Below are 21,580 nucleotides of genomic sequence, written 5' to 3'. Positions count from 1 at the left end.
CATTTTACGGCACAGTTTCCTGCACATGTGATTATCTCACACAGATGATGAAGGAGAACAGGATAGTGGGGCGAGCGCGAGACTATTATTTCTTATTAGGATGTCAGATTTAATATAAGAAGGTTTAAGTGCATATAAATATTTGAAATTCTAAATGTTATTCCAAAAAGGAAAGCCTTACCTAAGTGCTTTGGTCAAATGAAATCAATCGCTTAGAGTTAATAACGCTCATTAAAGATGTAACCAAAATGTTCCCTTATGGGATTTTCCATGTTAAGCAAATTAAACTAATGAAACTTTGACTGTAGCCACAATCAATGCATTGGACCAAAATAGTCACCTGACACACACAGCTGGACAGATTCATTATTTTGTAATTTGCATGCGTTACTGTGTTAATTTTAGAATGAAAAAATTACTTTTGTTACATCAGTGAAGTAATGGTTGATGTTAAGGTTCTGTCTTTTATCAAGATATGAGATTTTGGACATTTCTATCTTGGTGATGGTCTGAATTCTGACACACTCATATTCATTCTACTCTTTAATATTCATCAAACATCAAAGAACATATACTGTCAATACAATATCTATAATGAAAAGGTCAATAAAATATCTTGTTTTTGATGCTTTTACTGTAAAGTCTTCCAGGAAAGCTGGTTGGCACACCATGGCTCCAAAAACAGGATTTATATGCAATTGCCACTGGTGTATTTTATTTTTTTAAGTCAATAAGTGTAACTTTTCTTAGCAATATTTCCAAAAGGTGTTTTAGAGCAAAGAGCCTCTCAGCAGTAAATATAACAAACAATATTAACTCTCAAACAAGCTCTTACAAATAATTATGAAAGTTTAAGGTCTGTATATCAGGCGTCACCTTAAAATAAAAAGGAAATGAATCCTTTTAAAAAAACAATTAGTTTCAAGATATTCTCATCACATTAATGAGGCTTCATCGCATAAACACCACTTTCTCTGAAGCAGGGTTCCATCTTTTGTTTGTTTGTGCATAATGTCTATGTACATTGTGCCTGGTAATGTCTCATGCAGATTATCACTGCATTTGTTTTATGTACACCAACAAATTAGCAAGTGTGCAGAAATGAACATGTCTGTGTGGTTTTCACACGACAAGGCTTTAAAAAAAAAAAGTGTTTTTTCTTCTTTTTAAAATGGTGATTCACGGGTAAAGAAAATTACTATTACCCCCCCAAAACCTAAGATTTGTGATTTACTGTATGAAGATCAAGTAAATGTGCTCCCTCTCTGCATCTGCCTGTTCATCCCAGCAGAGGGCAGCGTTGTGTCAACAGAAGGGTTCAGTCCATGGTTGGAAACTAAGTGGGGGAGAGGTCACTCAAAGTGTCAACACAAAATCTTCTTCCTTATTGTTAACGTTTCAGCTTTTACTTCTTTAACTCCCGTTTCTAATGAGAAAAATCTGTGTTTCACGTCCTCGGACTTGTCCAGCAACAGATTCACGATCCAGTTCGGTGTTGAAATCGAAAACAAAATGATTTCGCACATCAAGTCTGGGGCCTCCTCAATAAGAGTGAGAGTCACAATGAAGCAGCTGGATTAACGTCTGCAGAGGTGGCGGCTCAAGCACTTTCCCTCTGTAGTGCACATGCCCCTAAATTCAAAAGAAAAAGCTAGAACTTGTATGATTGACCCACAGGTTGAATCATTTACTTGACGTGAACACCCACATTGTTGACACACACGGTTTCTCCGTCGTCCACCTTCTCCAAACAACGTCAGAACGGTGGGTGCGTTTCAAGTCGTCTACGGTTCTCCGTCTGTGTGGTTCTGAGGTCAAGTCTGAAACCTTCAAGTCCCCACGTTATTATCACACTGATCTTCTATGAGACTTTCTCTCATAGCTCTTCTCAAACTTATACCCCCTCCATCACCTCCATGACGATTGTCCTGGGTCCGGTCAGGATCAGGCTGCTGACGGTCCGGTAGTCGTGGGAGAGGACGCTCAGGCCGTTCACCGACACCACGAACTGACACACCTGGAGAAAGACGGGCAGAGAGGGGAGAGGTGTTCAATGGTTTGGCTGTAATACTGTCAAAGTATCAAGAACTAGAACGGCACTTACTGGAGCGCAAACCTCCGCTGAGGCCCAACAGTCACAGTAAATCCAATCAAGCTGCACCAAACTGCACAAACTCAAATATCGGACCTCTGAAGATGCCTGATTTTTCCATCAAGGTCCATGAATTATTCTTTGATAAATTAACAATAATATTGAAAATGCCTCACACAGCTTGAACATTATCCATCCCCTCCACCAAGTTTGAAGAAATGTAGTCAGTTATCAGACAAATGGCAGAAAAAACATAATCTCCTTGGCAGAGGTAATGAGGTGGTTATATTTTTTTTGTGGTTTGGTTTGCATATTTGTTTGTAAGCAAAATTACACAAAAACCACTGAACTGATTTCCACCAAACTTCTTGGGATGGACGAGGAATGGGTCAGGGAAGGACCTATACAATTTTAGTGTGGATCCGGATCAGGAGGCAGATCGGGGAACTGTTTTTTTTCACTTTCTTTAACATTGCGAGATAAGGCCTTTTACAACATAATTCATGGATCTTTCAGGACCACATTTCAAGCCCACGTCAGAGCTAGTGGTTTATTCTGTTAAACATTTAGTTAAACTTTAAAACTCTGTTATTTGTCATGCCAGTGTGTTCATTTATCACCTCTCCAGCCTACAGCTTAGTATCTGACAGATGAATGATTTGTTTTGTTGGACTATTCCTTTAAGAAATATCAAGAGGAAGGAGGAGGAAAGAGAGAAGGCGGCAGTGACCTGGGAGAGAAATTGCAACACACTCGTAGCTCCAACATAAACACTGATAACTTGACATGAAGTGGTGACTGTGGCTGAATGACACCAGGCACAACAAGACGATCACGCTCCGGTCACTCTCCCGTCACGCCTGCACGGGCCCCACCTCCCTTATCGCCATTTAACCACCGCTCCAACTCAGCAGCTCCGATAAAAATAAGACCTGTTGCCTTCCAGCTATTGCAACATGATGCTGTTGTTCTTGCTGCTGTTGTGGTTTGGGTGTTTTCTATTTTGTGGAAGCTATTACGGGCTCACACACACACAAAGCATACTTCACTGGCTCACAAATGTTTCCCAAAAGGAGACGCAGATAAAAGCATCACGCATGTTGGAAAGCACATTATTATGTTGCCCATAAATCAATAAGTGCAGAGGGAAGAGAAACTTTGATGTATTAAGTTCCATGTGCATGTAATCATCTTGCATATAATCATGGAGGTTACAATTTCTGCTTGATTTTTACATCAATTTCCATCTCTCCTCAATGATTCCGGAAAGGAGGGATCAAAATAGGCAGAGGGAATAAGTGGAAAGACAGATTAAGAGTGATAGAGGGAAGGAGAGAGGGGGGGAAAAAGCCCAGACTGTTAATCCTGTGCTGCAGAGGAATTTCAGCCTCTCACTATAATCACATCTAAACCTCTGCTTATGCATCTCACTGCTTCACATACGTCAAAAGGACTGTCCGTCATGCCCGCTCTCTTTCTCCACTGCTATTCATTTATCTCTCTCTCTCTCTGTTCTACCTTTGCGTTCAAGCTCCCTCCTGACACCCTCCCCCTCTTTCTCTCCCACTGACGCTTCCCTCCTTTCAGGCTGTGGGGTTGTTGGTCTTGGCTGAGGCCCAGCTGGATTGAATGGCTCCTGGCACTCAGAGGGTTAAAAAAAAAAAAAGATCTCTCCCACACGGAGAAAGGAATAGAGCTAGGAACCAACATAGAGAGAGGACGGAGGAGGGAGAATAAACATTCACATGTGGCGAGGCCACGCAGAGATACTCCACCGACACGCAGTGATAACTGTGAGCTGTAATGTAGGTGTTGGTCGTGCTTTGGAAAAAACTCTCCCGAGGCTGTGCTTCAATACGAGCCCCTTGCTGGAAGGTTCCCAGCTTGATTAGGTGTTCAAAGAAAATTGTTTGAACATTTGTATAATATGTGTACTCGCTTAGAACAAAATAAGAAGGTTGATGTCACATATTGTGTCTGCTTGTTAAGTCAGGAGATTGGAAACCACAGGAAATAGTTCCCCTGCCTCTTTCCAAAGGTAAGTGGGCAACATGCCAGGCTCAGTGGAGACACAGGCTTCAATGTTTTCAGTGTGGTTCATTTCCACATTTAAGAATAAAACGGATTCATAAAACTGGACATTGTAGGATTGTATCCGAGGGCAGCCAAACAGTTACACAAGCAGAAGAGGCAGTATTTAATGTCGCATGGTCCTATTCATTTGGATTAACATTTGTGTTTGTATATTCTATTTACATTGGCTTTGTGTTTACACACTTATCTACAGTAAATATATGAAAAAGAGTTTTATCAATTTTGATGAATCCACACAGTGCCTGTCTGGTGTCGAGCTCACTAATTAACTCACTGTATCGTGTTTGTTTAATGTGACAGAGACATTTAAAAAAGAAGACAGAGAACAGGGGTTTTTTTTGGCAAGGAGCAGCGACTTCCTGGAGTCAGCTGGTTGCCTGGCAACTCCTCAGAGAGAACAAGACTCCAGGAGCATCTCAGCAAGGGAGCAAATTACAGAGAATGAATTTTGACCATTTGCAGTCTTGACGGGTCATAATTGTGTTTTCAGCAAAATCAATATACTCAAAGAAAGAATTTAAAAGGTCCTGAATGTAAACGATATTATTACGATAAAATTCCTGATTTGTCTGAACTTTAAATCTTATAATCTTTGAACGTTTAAAATGGTTTACATCGAGGAAGAGACTGATAATACCAACGCCCTGGTGAAAAGACTGTAACAGAACATTTCAGTTCCCACACATAACGGTGTGCAAACATTCACAGTACAGAACGCACAAATGGAGACAAAGAGAGACAAACACACACGCCCTGCTCTACCTGCCGCCTTCTGAAAGTGCATTAGAAGTGGCTCTAAGAGCGGCGTATTAGACAGTTACATAAGTGCTGGAATCCATTATGGTCAGACAATGCTGATGTATGTGTCTGTGTGTAGCGGGAGGGGCTGAGTGTTTGATGAGACACGAGAGGAGCCTGGTGATGCTACCAGCCCTCTGAGTTCAGTGGGTGTAACCGGCTTCTTCTTTGGCTTGTTGCATGGACTGTGGTGCCAACAAGGCGGCATCATCCCCCCCCCCGACTGAAGTGTTTTACTGCTTAATTACACATACATAAAAGTCGTCAGGTGAGGTGAGAACAAGACTAACGTTGTAGGAACTGCAGGCAGTGAAACGAACCTGCACACACTGCTGCATGCTCACAGTTTAATCTGGGATAGTGATGATGATACGTCAAACCTAATGTTCTGGTTTCGGCTTATTATTACAATTAAAAGGCCTCATGGTTATACATTTTGGTATGCACATAAAAGATAATATTACATCTACATCTTAATCTAAAAAAACAACACATTTATGATTTTTTGTAAATCACTGTTGCTCGATGTCCTCACAGTAAACACATACACAGGTCACGCGGTGCAAGAGAGCTAATTGCATCCACAAAAACACGCACTTTACGAGGGTGCAGGCTTTTATGACCGACAGCGCCTCATGAAAGGTGTTTCCATGGTAAAATAAAAAAAACTGTTAACAGTAACCAGGGCAGAAGTGATATTATTTTTGACAGTTTCCTCTTTCAGTGCTAATACTGAAGCTCTGCCGCCTCCTCCACTCTTCACTTCTCAGCTCATGTGTCTTCTCTCTGGCCTCACTCTGAGTTAACATCCTCTCTATTTTTCCTCTTTGTTCAAGAGCGAGGCCTTTTAGTTTCAGAGCAAGACTTAATGATGTCCCAATCACATTTTGTAATCCTTCCACTCAAACCCCTGAACTCGCACTCAAAAAGCCTTCTGCTTACATGTGCTCTGCTTGTGCTCAAACTTGCACTCAGATATCTAGTGGGTTGGATGGATTTCCTGCGCTCCAGCTTCAGCTCCTCTCCTGCTCACGCTGCTTCTGTGCGCCCGCTCTCGAATTTATCCTCTGCTCGTGGATTGTTTTTGTGCAACAAGTCCATGAAGGTAAGGTGTAGTGTTGACAAGTAAAAATGTTACTGCCCTCGTTGATGGAAATCTAAGCACAAGCATGGGCTATTTGAATACAAGCGCAAGGTTTTGAGTGAAAGTATTACAAAATCGGAACATGAATTCAACAAGTCCTGCTCTAAAACTGAAAAACCACACTCTTGAATTGAATTTGCCACCGTCATGGAGAGAACACAGCAGCAGCTTTGCAGTATTTTTCTTCTTGGATTTAATAATTACACACTGGGTATATATAACCTTTTAGCTCCTTGTAGTTTCCTTTCTAAACTCAAAGTCAAAGTCATTTCAGACACTTATCATAGATCATTATCCTGAAAGCCATTTTAAACGCCTGATGAAAAGGTCCAGCAGTGCTAACAATGCTTTAATGATCAATTAAGCACAGCCAACTGCTTATTATGTGCTTCTGATTTCCCCCTCTAAGTCACATGCTTCTCTGCTCCTCTTCCTGGCTCCTGCTGCTCCTTTCATTCACTCCCTGCTCTCTCCTCCCTCCCCATGTTGTGGTTAAAGTCGCTACGCTCTGCATTCCCAGGATTCCTTGCTCTAACTCTCCTTTCATACCTTCATGCCAGCTGTGGCAGCGAAACCACAGTTTCCCTGTTTTCCTCCTTCCTGACTCCTTTTTCCTTCTCACTTCACTTCTTCCTGCTTTTATAGCTTCTCTCTCTAGAGATTCTCCCATCACATCTCCAATCATCCTCCTCACGCAGCCTTGGGCACAAGTTGTCTTGGGCACATATAGACATGTTTTTGAAGAGCAGATAATGACTGGTTTAAGAAGGTTTGGTGGAAGAACATGCACATACCAGACAAAAACCCCTTCAGTGAAATGAAAACAATGAATTTCCTATTCAATGCACACATGCGTCTTTGCAGCCAAGTCACCAACCAAGAAAAAGGATTTATTCTTTGTTCATCCCTCCAACTATTATATGCTGTCCTTGATCTGAGTACCTATCCTTCCTTCTTCTTAACTTCAAGCTATATCATCTACCTTCCTTTCTTTTCTCCATTCCTTTTCCCCAGTGATGAACAGACGGGAGCCCGGTGAGTTTTCAAACATTCAAGACTCTATGATTCTCTCTCAGTCGTACCTTCATGCCAGCTGCAGCTGCAGGTCCACCGGGGTCCACCGCCTGGATGTGACAGGGTTTGCTGCCTCGCACCACAAAGCCCCAGCCCACAGCATCGCCTACAATCTGAGGAGCAATAAGAACACAGTGATATGACATTCTACTGTTTTTAATGTGTGTGTGTGTGTGTGTGTCGTACTGTGAACGTCTTCTTTAGAAAAGGTCCTCCTGGCGTCTGCAGCTCCTCTGGACTCACTTGTCTCTTCAGAACTGTTGAGAAAAACACACACACACACACACACACACACACACACACACACACACACACACACACACACACACACACACACACACACACACACACACACACACACACACACACACACACACACACACACACACACACACACACACACACACACACACAGCATTAGTGGCAAGAAATGTATGACCAATGCGTGTGGGCTGTCACTTTCTATTTGCGATTTGAACAATCACTTGAATGTGGAGGGGGAATTCACATTGTTACTACAATGACCTGTGTGTGTGTGTGTGTGTGAAGAAGTTGCACATGCTAATGGGCCTGGGGGCTTGCGGCTTCCTGAAGCAGTACAGCTCCCCTTCCCCTCCTCCAACTTCCCTTAACCATAACTCACTTCAATATGACCCAACACAGGAATCCGTATTTCTTTGTGTTTGTGTACCATTTGTTATCAATCATTTTGAAACAGTGTCTAGGCCACATGAAACAATTCATAAATTAAAACAGCAACTCAGAAAGAACAAAAAAAAATATTTTTCTTTGATAAAAGAAAAAATATCGCATAGTAGACTTTGTCCTTCAGGGTGGCTCCTCCTGGCTGAATGCCTTTCAGGTCAAGTTCAAGGTGAAGGAAACACACACGTAGCATTTATGTATCATCGCTGATAAGCATCGTGATGTGACTGACAAGAAAAGTAAATGTGGGCTGTTGCACCTTCAAACATAAATGGACAAACTACTATGTTTTTTATCGAAGTAATAGACAGAAAAAAAGAAATTGTTATTTTAGGTAGTTCTTATCACAGTGATTTGAGTTCAAGTGTTTTTCTGGTAAGTTTGGTTTTAATTAGTTATTTGATGCTATGTAAACATGGTGAAAAGTCATGATTGACGGCTGAGACTGACTCTGGCCGAGCGCTTGAGTTGGCGGGGCCTTGATACTGTGGCTCCGTACCCTGATCCTGACAGCGCAGGCTCTGACTTCAAAAGAGCAAGATGGTGGCGTTCATACCCGAGGAAGCTGAGATGCATCGTCCATCTTTAAAAACAGTCAATGTCTTGAACTGCCCGTTTTGTGGTGAATCAGCTAAAAACAAGAGACCTCATTCAGTGGGAGTATTTGTGAAGGAGCCTTGTTTAACCTCAAAACTCCTCATTCATTGGGAAACCTTTGTACTGAATAATGAGAATGGTTCATATTTTTGGAATCCTTAGCTTCCCATCATGTGATACACAAGTACTAAGGTTAATACGAGGCAGAGGGGAAGTGTTTGTGTGTGTGTCTGTGTGCACGCGTGCACATGTGTGTGTGTTCACGAGAGAGTGTGCCTTCCTTTTCCTGTTCATTGTGTATGGTGTGTGAGTGCTCATGCTGGTGGAGGAAGCTCCGCTGGTACAAAGAGACTCCTGTGAAAGACTCTGCTCAGATTAGACACAGCAAAGGAAACCTCTCACAGTATACACACACACACACACACACATATATACACACACACACACATATACACACACACACCCACAGAAAGGCGTCACTTCTGCATTCAGATCTCCATGCATTAGTTAAAGCGGAACTTCTCCAATGATTAAGTTCACGATTATCACCTCCCAAGTGCAGCACGTCTGTCTTCCTCTGTAGTCAACATGAAGTCATCTAAACTCACATCAATATTTATTTTTACAAGTTGTGAAGTCACAGTTTGTGATGGACTGAATGGCAGGAGGTGAGATTTGTCATTTGTGCTATAACCCTGACTTTGGGGACCTGAGGGCTCCAACATCAAACCAAACCCAAGGAACACACGATAGCAAACCACATCATTCCAATCTTGAAACAAATATTTTACTATCAAAGTCTGCACAGTGCCTATTTATAAATAATGGTATAGAGTGGTAACATTTAAGTAATCATCCTCGGTGCACTCATTTAGACATTCTTGTTTTGAATCAAACATCTAAATTAACAAAGCTTTCAGGAGAAAGTTCGTGACACAGGGCCCAGTTAGGGAGTTTCAGTCATTGCAGTTTCCTGTACAGAGCCGATCATAGAATATATCATCACAAAATTGTCATTGTTGTGGACTAACTCAGGACCATCTCCGCTTGGGGCCATAGGCAATTGCCTGCTTTGCCTAACCTGTTGCAACATCCCTGCTGTTGAAAGTCTGGTGTTGTGGATAAAATCTTCAACGTAAGACGATTTACTAAAATGTCACCGACACATCAAATAAGGCATAGCACCTGAAGATGTACTGCTATGCTCTTCAAACTAGACTCTGTATGTGTGCATGTCATCGTACCAGACTTGGGGTTGCAGAGGACAGGTGGACTGCTGCTGAGCGTAGGACTGCTGCTGTAATAACCGCTGCTGCCACAGCTGCTGCTCATGCTGCTCCGGCGGACTCCGACCACCACCTTTATCTCTTTAGTGGGACTCACTGAGACAGAAGGAGACAGAGAGGGAGAGATGTTGGACTAGAGCATAAACAGCAGAGTGAGAAAGAACTAGAGGGGAAAACAGTGTATAGACAAGTCGGATAACCCTTCCAGGTAGAATAAACTCATTTGGTTGGAATAAACAATTCTTTTAAGCCATTTTTCGTAGGAACCACTTTTAAATAAGTGATGTTTACAAGTTCTTTCAAGAAAAGAAAAAAAAGTCTTCAGTAGCAGTATATTCTACCAACAGTATATTCAGGTAATACCATTGCTTGGTTATGAAGCTCTAAAAATGAACCATGCCAGATTTCTGAAGGTGAAAAACTTGATTCTCTAGTTGTGGAAGTGGAATCGACCAAAATAAAAATGAAGTTAGAAAACGACATGACTTTACTACTTATTATTTCATGCAACTTTTCACCGTGGCTCCAAGCACAGCAGTTAACATGACTGTGTATGAGCATGTGATAAAGAAAAAGTAGCAACCAGCCGAGGGAAGCGTTTGATTACATAATGTGAACAAAGAAAAGAAAACTGACTCACTAAACATGAAAATACAAAACAACAGCACCTCATTGAAAGTTCTCTTTGATATTTCACAAAGCAGTGAAACAATATTCATCAAAGCATTCTGGAATCCAAGGGTCAGATTTTTGTTCTTGTTCTGTCCGACCAAGAGTCTTAAAGTAAAACGATATATAGGATGAAGAACAGCAGCAAATCCTCTCGTGAGGAGCTGGAGACAGAGATCGTTTAACTTTATTTTCTTTTTTACAATATTTGCTTAGAAAAACTTAATCAGCAAAATAGATGTAAGTTAAAAGTTTCATCTAAAGATGTTGATCAGGTTTAAATTTAAGGACAGGTTCCTAGTCAAAATAACAGAGTTCATACCGACTCTTAGGACCATTTGGTGCAAAAGAAACTATGATACAGTGTTGAACCTGTGTGTAGTGATTGTACAGTTACTCTCCATGTCTGCGTGGTGCAGTGTTCACCTGAGAGGAAGCTGGTGTTGCCTCCGTCTGAGTTCTGCTTGCGGAGACAGAAGGGGCTGTCGTGGCTCTCGGGGATGCTGCGGCTGCGCTCGTGAAGGAGCTCGATGAGTCGCCGCCGTCGTCGGAAATTCATCCTAAACTGGTAGAGGAGGGGCCCGTCGACAAAGTGATGCTTGTTGGTGACTAGTGACAAAAAAGAACGGACATGGATAGAATAAATACATTTTGATAAAGACAGGGAAACCTCCTGAACAATTTAATCTCCTCTTTCAGACAGTATGCAAAAGATAGAGAGATGGAAATCATGAGATAATGAATTGCTATTTCCATCAATAAAACTTGAACAGTCTTACTCTGGTGTATTTTATATAGCGTGAGTCATATTTTAATAACTAAGAGACAATGTGATTTTTTTTCCACAGGTCGGCTGAGCCCACGTGAGCAGCACTAAACAAACTTTCCACTGAGCTGAGATCACCTGTGTTAAACAAACTAACCGCAGAGAGCACTGACCTGGGACATCTCAGCTGGACAGATCAGACCAGCGGAACCAGAGAGTTGCCAGAGTACACATTTATCTAAAATCAATAAGCTTGCTAAAATAAAACGTAATTCCACACCATGCTCTTATTTTGTTAGTTTTTAAGATTTTAAATGTATTACCTGAATTCAGCGACAGGAAAATACAGAAAAGATTTGATTTTGGACGGTAAAGTGCTAAGATACAGGCTGAGATTTACAGTTAACGGTGTCAGTAAAGACTCTCAGTCATCCAGGTCACGGTTATTCAAGAGGAGCTGGATCGAGGGCAGTTGAACTTGTAGACATTTACGTGAGCGGTGGGAAGTCCCAGGTATTAAATCTCTGGGGGTGTTTGTGTTCCTGGCGCTTGTAGCGACAGTCATTGACGTCATTGGAGTCACATGAGACCAAGTGTAAACAACCATCTTGAAGTCACGTGAAGCAAAGTGTAAGAGGATATGGTTGTTGAAATTAAACCACGTGCTCTACCCATCTTAAATTAGTACATTATTGTCATTGAAGGAGAGCACCTTATGTTTGTCTCTGTGTGTTGCTGGCCTTGAAAAACACAGGAATGTGATGCTTCTTCGTGATCCTCCTGAATATCTCAGATACTCCCCACATTTAATCAAAGCATCAAAGCATCAAAGCATCAAAGAGCTTTGAAGACTTTTGCTCTCATTTAATTTGACTCATGTTAAGTAACAGACCTGTTCTATCCACTACATTTACCATACCCTTTGTTCAACCAATAATGCTTAAACTAAAAGATGATGTAACAGTAGTATTAGTAGAGAATAGTAATTAAGTCAGAAAAATAGTGTATTGAACTGAGCTATGCTGCGTTTTACAGTTTAGGACTTTCCATTTTTAAAAAGAGATAAATGTGTAAATATTTCATTCAAAACTTTCCCTTTAACCTCACAAGAAACTAAAAAATAAACTATATTTTACTACTTGAGACACAAGGGTTAACAGCAGTGGTCAATCTTTGGCTGGTCAACAATATCCAAAACTACAAGAACACATTATGCCAAAACGTAATGATGGTAATTTACTTCTACTGTGTGGTCATTTAGCTCCATTTTAATTTATCTGCATAGAAACACACTGGCCACAGTCAGGTCACATGTCCTATGGATGCAAGGCTGTTGTCAACAAAGACCTTTAACATACTGTATACTCCTCTCCTCACTAATAGATTGACTTAGCTGCTATAGATGGTTTTTCTCGTTCAGTTTAAACTGACTTAGGAAGATCTTTTGACACCAGCAGTCTCAGTTTGAGATTTATGAAGCCTTACCCAGCATGCTGTTCGCCGGATGCCTTTGCCACAGCGACACAGCAGCCCTCCTCTCACCACCTCATATTCTTGATTTGCCCGTGGGGCATTATCCGCAACGTACAGTCTGTGTCTTTGTGTGGGATTCAGCCGGACAATGCAGAAAAACAACTGCCATGCTGTCCCACAGAAAACACACAAACCTAACACAATGCGGATCCATCCAGACCTGCCCCCCCATACATCACATGTGTGAATGTGTGGCCGCGGCAGGAATTCAGACTGGTCCGTCATCTCGTTCTCTCGTCTCTTTTTTATGCGTTTCTCAAGGGAGCTGAGGACGGGCAAACACAATATATGTATCAAACTAAACTATTTTCAATTATCCTCCCTATTGTAACAAATGCATGTGTGGCATTCTGTGTAGTGACCAGCTCATATATCATTGTGCGGTTATTTCAACTGGGAGGGTGACACCATGAAGCCTCTAAGGCCAGCAGGAGGCAGATAAAGCTCCGTATTACATTAACTAAGTGAAGCGACAACACATAGCTCTGAAGTGTGTGTGTGTTTGTGTGTGTGTTAAAGAACACTACATTCCTAGTACCCTGGAGATGCTCAGCTCTATTACAGCCCTTGAGACAGGAAGTGAGAGAGAGAGAGAGCAGATGGGCCCACTGTGTGACGAGGGGCGATCAGGCGAAGAGAGGAGGAGAAGCAGGAGCAGAAGAGGGAGAGAGGGTAGAAATGACTCTCCCTCATGGATTTAATTGAATTTTGGTGTGGATCCGGACAAAGGGGCAGATCCAGGAATTTATTTCATCACTTTCCTAAACATTGTGAGATGGGGTATTTTTTGACATTTTCTCAAATTTCTCAGGGAATAATTTATGGATCTTGATTTTAAAAAAGCAATATATTTAGGGGACTGATATCTATAAGTGTGCACAATTTGGTGTATCTATTTTAATGAGTATGTGTATTATGTACTGTGCTCATATGTGTTTGAATGAGAGAGAAAAAAACGGACATGTGACTAAAGTCATAAGTAATAAACAATCTAATTGAATCATACATGGGTGTGAACCACAGACAGCAACATATAATCAGATTTCATGTCATGTGGTGACACAACAGAAACTCATTCAGGACTCAGGCCAAGCGTTAAACAAAATGTCAAACATGAGAAGTGTCACGAACACGGTACATGACACATTTGACCTAAGGATGTTTTTTTAAAAAGCTTTAAAAACAATCTGAAACAAATGGCTTCAGAGCTCAAACAATCCTGTCATATGGTCACAGATAACATGATAGCCCTGGTTCCTGTTGAACTCCAAGGACCCTGTGACTTTAAGGTCACACTCTCCTCATGTGTATTACTCAGTGAAATTCTATAACTCATATCCCTGAGCCAACTCAGGTCAGGGACAGGAGACTTAAAGAGAGAATCTAGAGTGTTGGTAAACCTCAATCGGAGGCAGAGTGAGATATAATGTGGGTCAGTTCAGGTTGGCTGGGGGCCAAACTGAGCTCTAATGAGGACGAGAATGGGCGCTGTCCTTTAAAAGTTTCCATTTTTAAAGTTTCCAGTTTCCCTGGGCTATGTTAACCCAGTTTGGGACTTTTAGGTTTGAGGTTGTTCAAGTTAGATCCATCGACACATATTTATGACACTACAGCTGGAAACGGTTGCAGCACTGATCGGACTGAGCCCTACATGATTTTGACAGACTGTGTTAAATGAGTTATTTCATTGTGCAGATAGGGCTGCAATCATATTATAAGTCTACAGCAGTTATTGGATAACATGACCCAAAAAGAGCAAAGCAAATGCAACGCAGCGCTATAAATGGCAAAGTCCCGAGGAGCTGTATCAGAAGCAGTCGCCACACTGCAGAGTAGGGCTCTGCGACAGCATCATGTCGAGGTGAGATAGGGATACGTACAGGCGCTGCTAGCTTGACTCCCACTGAGGGTCACAGATCATCAAACTTTCATTTTCACCTCCACTGAGATTGTATGGCCCCTTAAGCACATTTAAGCAGACACAGCAAAAAGGTATTACATTTTTTAAATACTTGACCTGGTGGCTCCTGATACTGTGTGCAGTTGTTATGTTAAAGGTCAGTGTGTAAGATTTAGGTGAAAGAGATCTACTGGCAGAAATTGAATATAAAATTATCCTAGTGATGTTTTCACTAGTGTGTGATCATCTAAATTCAACTAATTGTTGTTTTCTTTACACTAGAATGGGCCCTTTATATTTAAATACTTTATATTATATAATATATAATGACCCGCTCCCGATGTAAATATTTTATAAATTATAAAACATTTACATCGGGAGCGGGTCATCACGACAGAGGCCGCTATGTTTTTTACAGTAGCCCAGACTGGACAAACTAAACCCCTTTTGAGTTTTTATGACAACTGAAGGCTACCACAGGTTCTCCTTCATGCTTGGAGGGTGAGGTGAGGGGTGTTCAGCTGCAACATGCAACTTCACCACTAGATGTCAATAAATTCTACACACTGAACCTTTAAAGGAGACATATTATTCTCATATTCAGTTCTATAATTATGATGCGAGTTATTACTTGAAAAGGTTTACAGGATATAATGTCCAGAAAACACATCACTTCCCTCATACTGTCCTTTGCTGCAGCTCCTGTTTTCAGCCTCTGTTTCTTTAAGGCCTCTTTAAGGCCCCCCTTCTGATAAAGCCCACTCTACTCTGATTGGCCAGCTAGCCCACTTTGTTGTGATTGGTCAACCGCTACAAGCGTGTATAGGAAATGTCGGACGAGGTGTTTGAGGAGCAGTATTTTCTGCAGGGGAGACAAGCTCCCTTTACCCCTGACTATGGGCTTTTCAACTTTGCAGAACTTTCACATACAGAAGGAAACTTTGTAACACAATAGAAGAAAGAAAACCAGAAAAAGCATACTTGTCCTTTAAATACACATCATTGAAAGTTTTCAGTGGGCAAGCTGCAGACAGTATGAACAGCCGGCCTGTCTTCCTCACCGTGCTGAATGATGCCATGTTCAAGAAGCCTCCGTCCGAGCCTCTCCGCCTCCTCCCTGGTTGCCATCTCGCCCTCCTGCAGCAGCCAATCAATGAACTCAGAGGCCACCAGCGTCCGCTCGAACCCCCCGCCCTCCTCCTCTCTCGTCTGCAAGAGGGTGTTCTCTGTGTTCATCAGCCTGTGGAGAGAAGAATGCAAACTTTTATTACTTTGATTAAATATAACTTCAAAACATTGCATTGAAAAGTAATCCAAACATAGTTAGTTGGAGATTGCAATTCATAGGAAGTAAATTTAGCCGACAGAACTGGTTTTGCAGCTCTGGCTAAAGCCTCCATTTTAATGACAGATGTGGCTAATGTACTTTAGCAGAGTTATATAGAGTACATACCCTCCTGTCGGAAAAATGTGAGCTCACAGAAATGCTGCGACATTTAAAACTTAAAGCCGTAGAGTAACATAAAACCCTATATTACTGTTTAATTATCCAATATTCTTTTATGCATATTGTAAAACGGTTATTTTTAAGATTCAACTTTCTTTAGAGGGAATTTCCAAAAGGGAAACTTTTCCAAAAGAGCAGCTCTGCCCATTTCTCCACTATGTAATCTGCACAGTCAAAATGCACAAACGCTGCACTGTAACACAGTCTGGATTAGCACTTAAACCACATACTGTATAAGCAGAGTCACAGAGTTAATCTTAAAACTAAATTGATGTTATTCCGAGAAAAGAATGCACCGAAGCTGCAGATCAGACTAGCATGATGACAAGGTAATCACATCAAGAGAAATCGTCTAGATCTGCTTCACTGGCAATCAATGGACGTTTGACTGTGTGGATGTGAGTGAATACAGTTTCGCATGTGTGTAATTCTGAATGGTCTATATCAACAGGCAAGTACACACATGAACAGAACAAAATTGCTGACTATGTTTAAAACACACACTGTCACCTGAACTTAACAGAAAGAGCCCTGCAGTGCTCACAAGGAACAAAACGTTTTCAGAGGTATGTCGAAACGTGCTGGCATTGAAATGTACCATTTCTCTGCACAAATTATGTTCCCACACTCTGTTTAAGAGGCTATAAATCATTCACTAAATGATCAAATCGACACACCCAACAGTGTAACAGAGACGCAGCCGACTTAATTATAGATGTAAGAGCAGTTTGGAAATTTGTGGCACAGCTCGGAACATTGTCTGACTCGGAAGGATGTAAAACGTAAAAGTGGCAGATGAGGACATTAAACTTTTAGAACATTTGGAACCAACAGACACATCATATAGGGCTTGAGGCTCCTGGCTGCGAAACTTTTACAACCACCAGCCTCATTAGGCCAGAACAACATGTGCTCTCTGTCTGTCAGAGAACACATCATCTTTAAAACCTTGTTCGGATGAACATTCCTCCCACATCAACAGGTAAATATGACTCTCCAGTGAAGAGGTGACATGATGACGTACCAATATATTAGTATTAGGAAATGTGTCCACGTTCTTGCTGAGAGTTAAATGAGAAGGCAGCTAACCTGTTCTACAAGTAACAAAATCTGCTTACCAGCCAAAATGCGAAACAGTAAGATCCTAAAGTCACTTCAGACACAAAAATATTCAGGCACATAACTTATGTAAATGAAAAATATATATATTTTAAGTTTTATAGCAAAGCAAAAATATCTTCTAGAAATATAAATAAAATTATAATTTTAAGACTTTTTTTATTCAAATGGAAAATATAAGATTGTGAAGATGTAGATTGTGAGCATATAAGACAAATATATATATATATATAATATATATGTTTATACAGCTCTGGGGAGAACATTCAACATCTTGTCGAATAACCGCAAAACCATTAGGGCCCCTGGAGAACAGCTTCTGCTTCCGTGATAAAATCTAAATCACGAGCAGCCTGTAAAAAGCCTCTTCTCTGCTAAAAAGCCTATGATTTCTTTTAGCCGGTCTCAGTGTGGTCCATTAAACTGTGACTGATGATCCAGAGAAAGCAGTAGGCCCACATGTCAGGAGAAGAATTATACCCTCATTAAACTTGATCCCAATGTGACAACGTATTCTTCAAATTTCAGCTCCGAGTTGAGGCCACGAGATTAGACCACACAGTATTTAAGATAAATGATCTGAGCTCAACACGCAGGTCTGCTTAAGCCCCTCAAGTCCACACACCCCAGAACACAAGCCTTGTTCAGATTTCCTATCTTGATAGATCATTAAGTTTAGTGGGACAAGTGCGATGACCCACATTGGCAGCAAACATCATAATACAAACGTTGAAGGATAATAATGTTCCATAGGACCTGCCTGCGTACATAATGCCATTTAATCCAGTTAAACATGTGATTTAAGAGGATCATGTTATGTTAGCTCAAAGGGATTGACTGTACTGTATCCAGAGCGGCACCTTGAATTTTACACATGGTAAAACAGTAGGTTGTGCATGATGTCAGACTGTATATACACAAGGTACACGGCTCATGATAGTTTCAAATGGGATGAGGGGAGCTGCCATGACCTGGATTTAACGTAATTGTTCAGTCAGCATACGTAACTCAGCCAGAGTGGTGTCCGCTGAAACATGGTTGTGGGAAAACCAGGCTTTTCCCTGCACTCACATAAAGGTGGGACCCTGACGACCCTTTTACAGCCACGTGCCCTTTTTAAAATTCTGATTTCAATGCTTATTTAAGGGGGCGTCCAGCGCCGTGAGCAAGTCAAAGTATTAGTTGACTGTTAGAGTGAATATTCAGTCAGAAGACGCATTTGTTAGAAGCTTTAAAAAATATATGTTTATAGAGACATCCGACCTGATATAGAGGTTTAAATGGAGGAAGATGAAAGTACATTTTTTCTTAGGTTTCACTTTTTAATTATTTAACACAGAACCTAAGTGATTTCTGAGTGTAGCTGAAGAGAAACAAGAAATCCAGTTACAAACAACCCTCTTTTCTCTCATTCATTTCAAAGAGTGAATAAACAACACATTAAAAGTCAAAACTAAAATGTCCCCAATGCAAAATAAATGTTAATTTGCTTACAGCTTTTGAGTATTAACCACGGTTGTAACGTTTACTGAGGCACAGTGTGGGTCTACTGTTCCCTGCATTTGATGTTAATGGGGATTTTCCTGCGGATCTGGCCTCAGTGTTGGTTGATGTTTTGAGGGAAAATGTTAAAAATGTGAGGACAAACAAAACTGGATGTTTGTATATGCAAAAACATGTTCCCACTTCACCAGCACTTTTCAGCTGCTCTGAGGAAACTTCACAGCTAAATGATTCCCACTGTGTGGATTTCTGTTAGATTAAGTACCCGGCTTCATGTACTGTAGAAGTTCTTGAGCCTTTATTGACGTAACTTTCTCATATCATGTTTAACTCTTGTATTAATCTCAATTACAGTCTCCAAAGACTGAGATCAGCAAGATAATCAAACACCAAATAAATGTTAACATTACTGTACTTAACACTGCACAGATTGTATTTTAAGCTATACTGAAAATATTTAATGTTCAAACGCCTTTATTGTAAAGCTTCCTTTTGTAAATACCCTGTATCCTGGTCTTCATACAAAAGTATAGTTACACATAATAACTCGAGCCCTGACTTAAATTAATTTTTCAGGGAGTAAAACATATCTAATGTCGATAGTTATATTCCAAAAAACAAATTTCATTGGGGATTGAGATTTTACACTTTTAACTAATACAGCAATAATTTATTTTTTTTTACATAAAATGCAAAGATAAATACAAATCTATTCTGCATTGTATAAACTGTAAAATAAAAATGTTCACATCAGATTACATTGGCAAACAAACGCTGGTATATATGTGAAAAGCTCGTATCGACCATTTTTATCGACCCACCGCTCGGTCGTGGTCTAATCAGTAACTCATGTGGAAACGTGAGGATCTACTCTGGAGCACAGAGATCAGCTGTTGTGATAAGCCAGTGATTATCTGTTGCAAGTTCATGTAAATGTGCAGTGACACAGACGCAGAATCTTCTTTTACCCATTTGCTCTGAGACACAAGATGAACCAATGTTGTGTTTAGAAATGAAAGATTGTGTTGCTCTGTCTTGATTTAGCAGAATAATGTATCATTTTGGTACAAAAGCATGATGAATGTCTGGAGAGAAGAAACTTGGACACCTGAAATGTAAAGAATATAATTCAACAAGCAAAAACACCAGTATGGTCCTTTCAAATGTGCTGGTGACAGACAGATTCTTTGTTGTTGTAAACAAAGCATTGAAAAGACCCATGTGATCCATACGCAGCATTGTCTGTCTCTGTCACACACTCTGAAGTACACAATGATGCAGCAAATGCAGATGCACAAACAATAAAGGCGTTCGCAAGTGACAGGAGAGAAGCACCTGCAGAGCTTGTTCTTGAACTTGTGAAGTCGTTCAGCGAGTAGTGTAAATAAAACGTATTATAATACAGGCTGGAGGAAGATGGTGGTGTACGTTGTCTGTGCCTAAAGAAACTTTAGAAGGACTTGAAAAAAAAATAATTTCAAATCATATTAAATTTCACCTTGGAAAAAGAAGAGGACAAAAAGTAATTGCTGGGTTGAGGTGCCTTTCAGTAATGTCACAGCTGAACAAAAAACTGAACACACTGTAGTTGTGAATGTGCTCAGTGAATCCACACCATATGAATAAAGATAAAGTGATTAGATTCTATAGACTACTATATTAAAAAGGTCATTTTTCATTTGATAATTCAATATGAGCATCATGCATTATGTATATGCCACACACACACACACACACACACACACACACACACACACACACACACACACACACACACACACACACACACACACACACACACACACACACACACACACACACACACACACACACACACACACACAGCTATCTTAGTGAGGACACTCATTGGCATAATGCATTATCAAGCCCCTTACCCTAATCCTAACCATCCAAACTAAATGCCTAACCCTAACCCTTAACCTAAACTAATTCTAACCCTAAAACCAAATCTTTACCCACAAACAGTCCATTAAAGCGGGGTCACAAAGTGAGGACCGGCCAAAAGGTCCTCACTTTCCCAAAATGTCCTCATTCCGTAGGAGGTAGGCTCAATCTGGTCCTCACAAAGATAGCTGTACAAGAGCACACACACACACAGACACAGTGAACAATGCTTTTAAAGGCCTGTGAAACATTGTCCTTCCCCGTTGCCTGGAAACTGCTGTCAAAACAACAACTGTCTTCCTCTGGTTTGTTTACTGGATATCGTGTATGTTGATAATCAGCAGCATCACTGATCAATGTGTGAGGCCGTTTCTTTTTCCAATGGAAAAACCACATGTGGAACTGGCTGTAGGGTAAATGATCAGAGTGTGTGCAGTATGTAGTTGTTTATTTTAACAAGTCTGTAGATCTGTGTGTATGATAACATGTTATTGCATTTGTGCACAAAGTTACTAGAGCCAAACCAGAATCCTCAAAACAACCTGACCATGCTGGTGTTGTCCTGCGTCACCAGCTACTGCAGGGCATGTTTGTGCTTTGAGTGAAACCACCACAGCTCCTTCCCATCCCAGTTTAGATTTTACATGTCAAAAAGTATCTAAACCTCAAACTTTCACATTTACTTCTGTCAACAAGCAAAGAATTTATGGCAGAAAAAAAGAATGACGGATAAAAAATAGATCCAAAAAAGTTGTGGTGTTACAATATCTAGATCACGCTGACTAAACTAGCTGTTGCTAGTAATGTTGAAAATTTGAACCTCGTGGTGGCATCAGATTGGGGCCCCATGAAGTTTATGAATTTATCCTCTGGTAACCAGGAATGTCT

At 40.8% G+C, this 21,580-nt stretch overlaps 1 protein-coding gene across 2 annotated transcripts in view; it reads right to left on the bottom strand.

The window, feature by feature from the left end:
• Positions 1-508: 508 nt before the first annotated feature.
• Positions 509-21,580, bottom strand: part of deptor (DEP domain containing MTOR-interacting protein) — a 29,599-nt gene continuing 8,527 nt past the window's right edge. For both annotated transcript variants that reach the window (XM_034612063.1, XM_034612064.1), the window contains exons 5-10: positions 15,720-15,898; positions 10,886-11,068; positions 9,749-9,886; positions 7,389-7,459; positions 7,211-7,315; positions 509-2,017 (exon numbers count right to left, since the gene is read on the bottom strand). In XM_034612063.1, the coding sequence (XP_034467954.1) occupies positions 1,895-2,017; positions 7,211-7,315; positions 7,389-7,459; positions 9,749-9,886; positions 10,886-11,068; positions 15,720-15,898 (799 nt within the window). In that variant the 3' untranslated portion in view covers positions 509-1,894. The remainder of the gene's footprint in view (positions 2,018-7,210; positions 7,316-7,388; positions 7,460-9,748; positions 9,887-10,885; positions 11,069-15,719; positions 15,899-21,580) is intronic.

Source organism: Hippoglossus hippoglossus, chromosome 16 (genome assembly GCF_009819705.1).
Source record: "Hippoglossus hippoglossus isolate fHipHip1 chromosome 16, fHipHip1.pri, whole genome shotgun sequence".
In the NCBI taxonomy this organism is placed as follows: domain Eukaryota; kingdom Metazoa; phylum Chordata; class Actinopteri; order Pleuronectiformes; family Pleuronectidae; genus Hippoglossus; species Hippoglossus hippoglossus.
The sequence above is the reverse complement of the archived record's forward strand: the minus strand, read 5'-3'. Positions and strand labels throughout refer to the sequence as shown.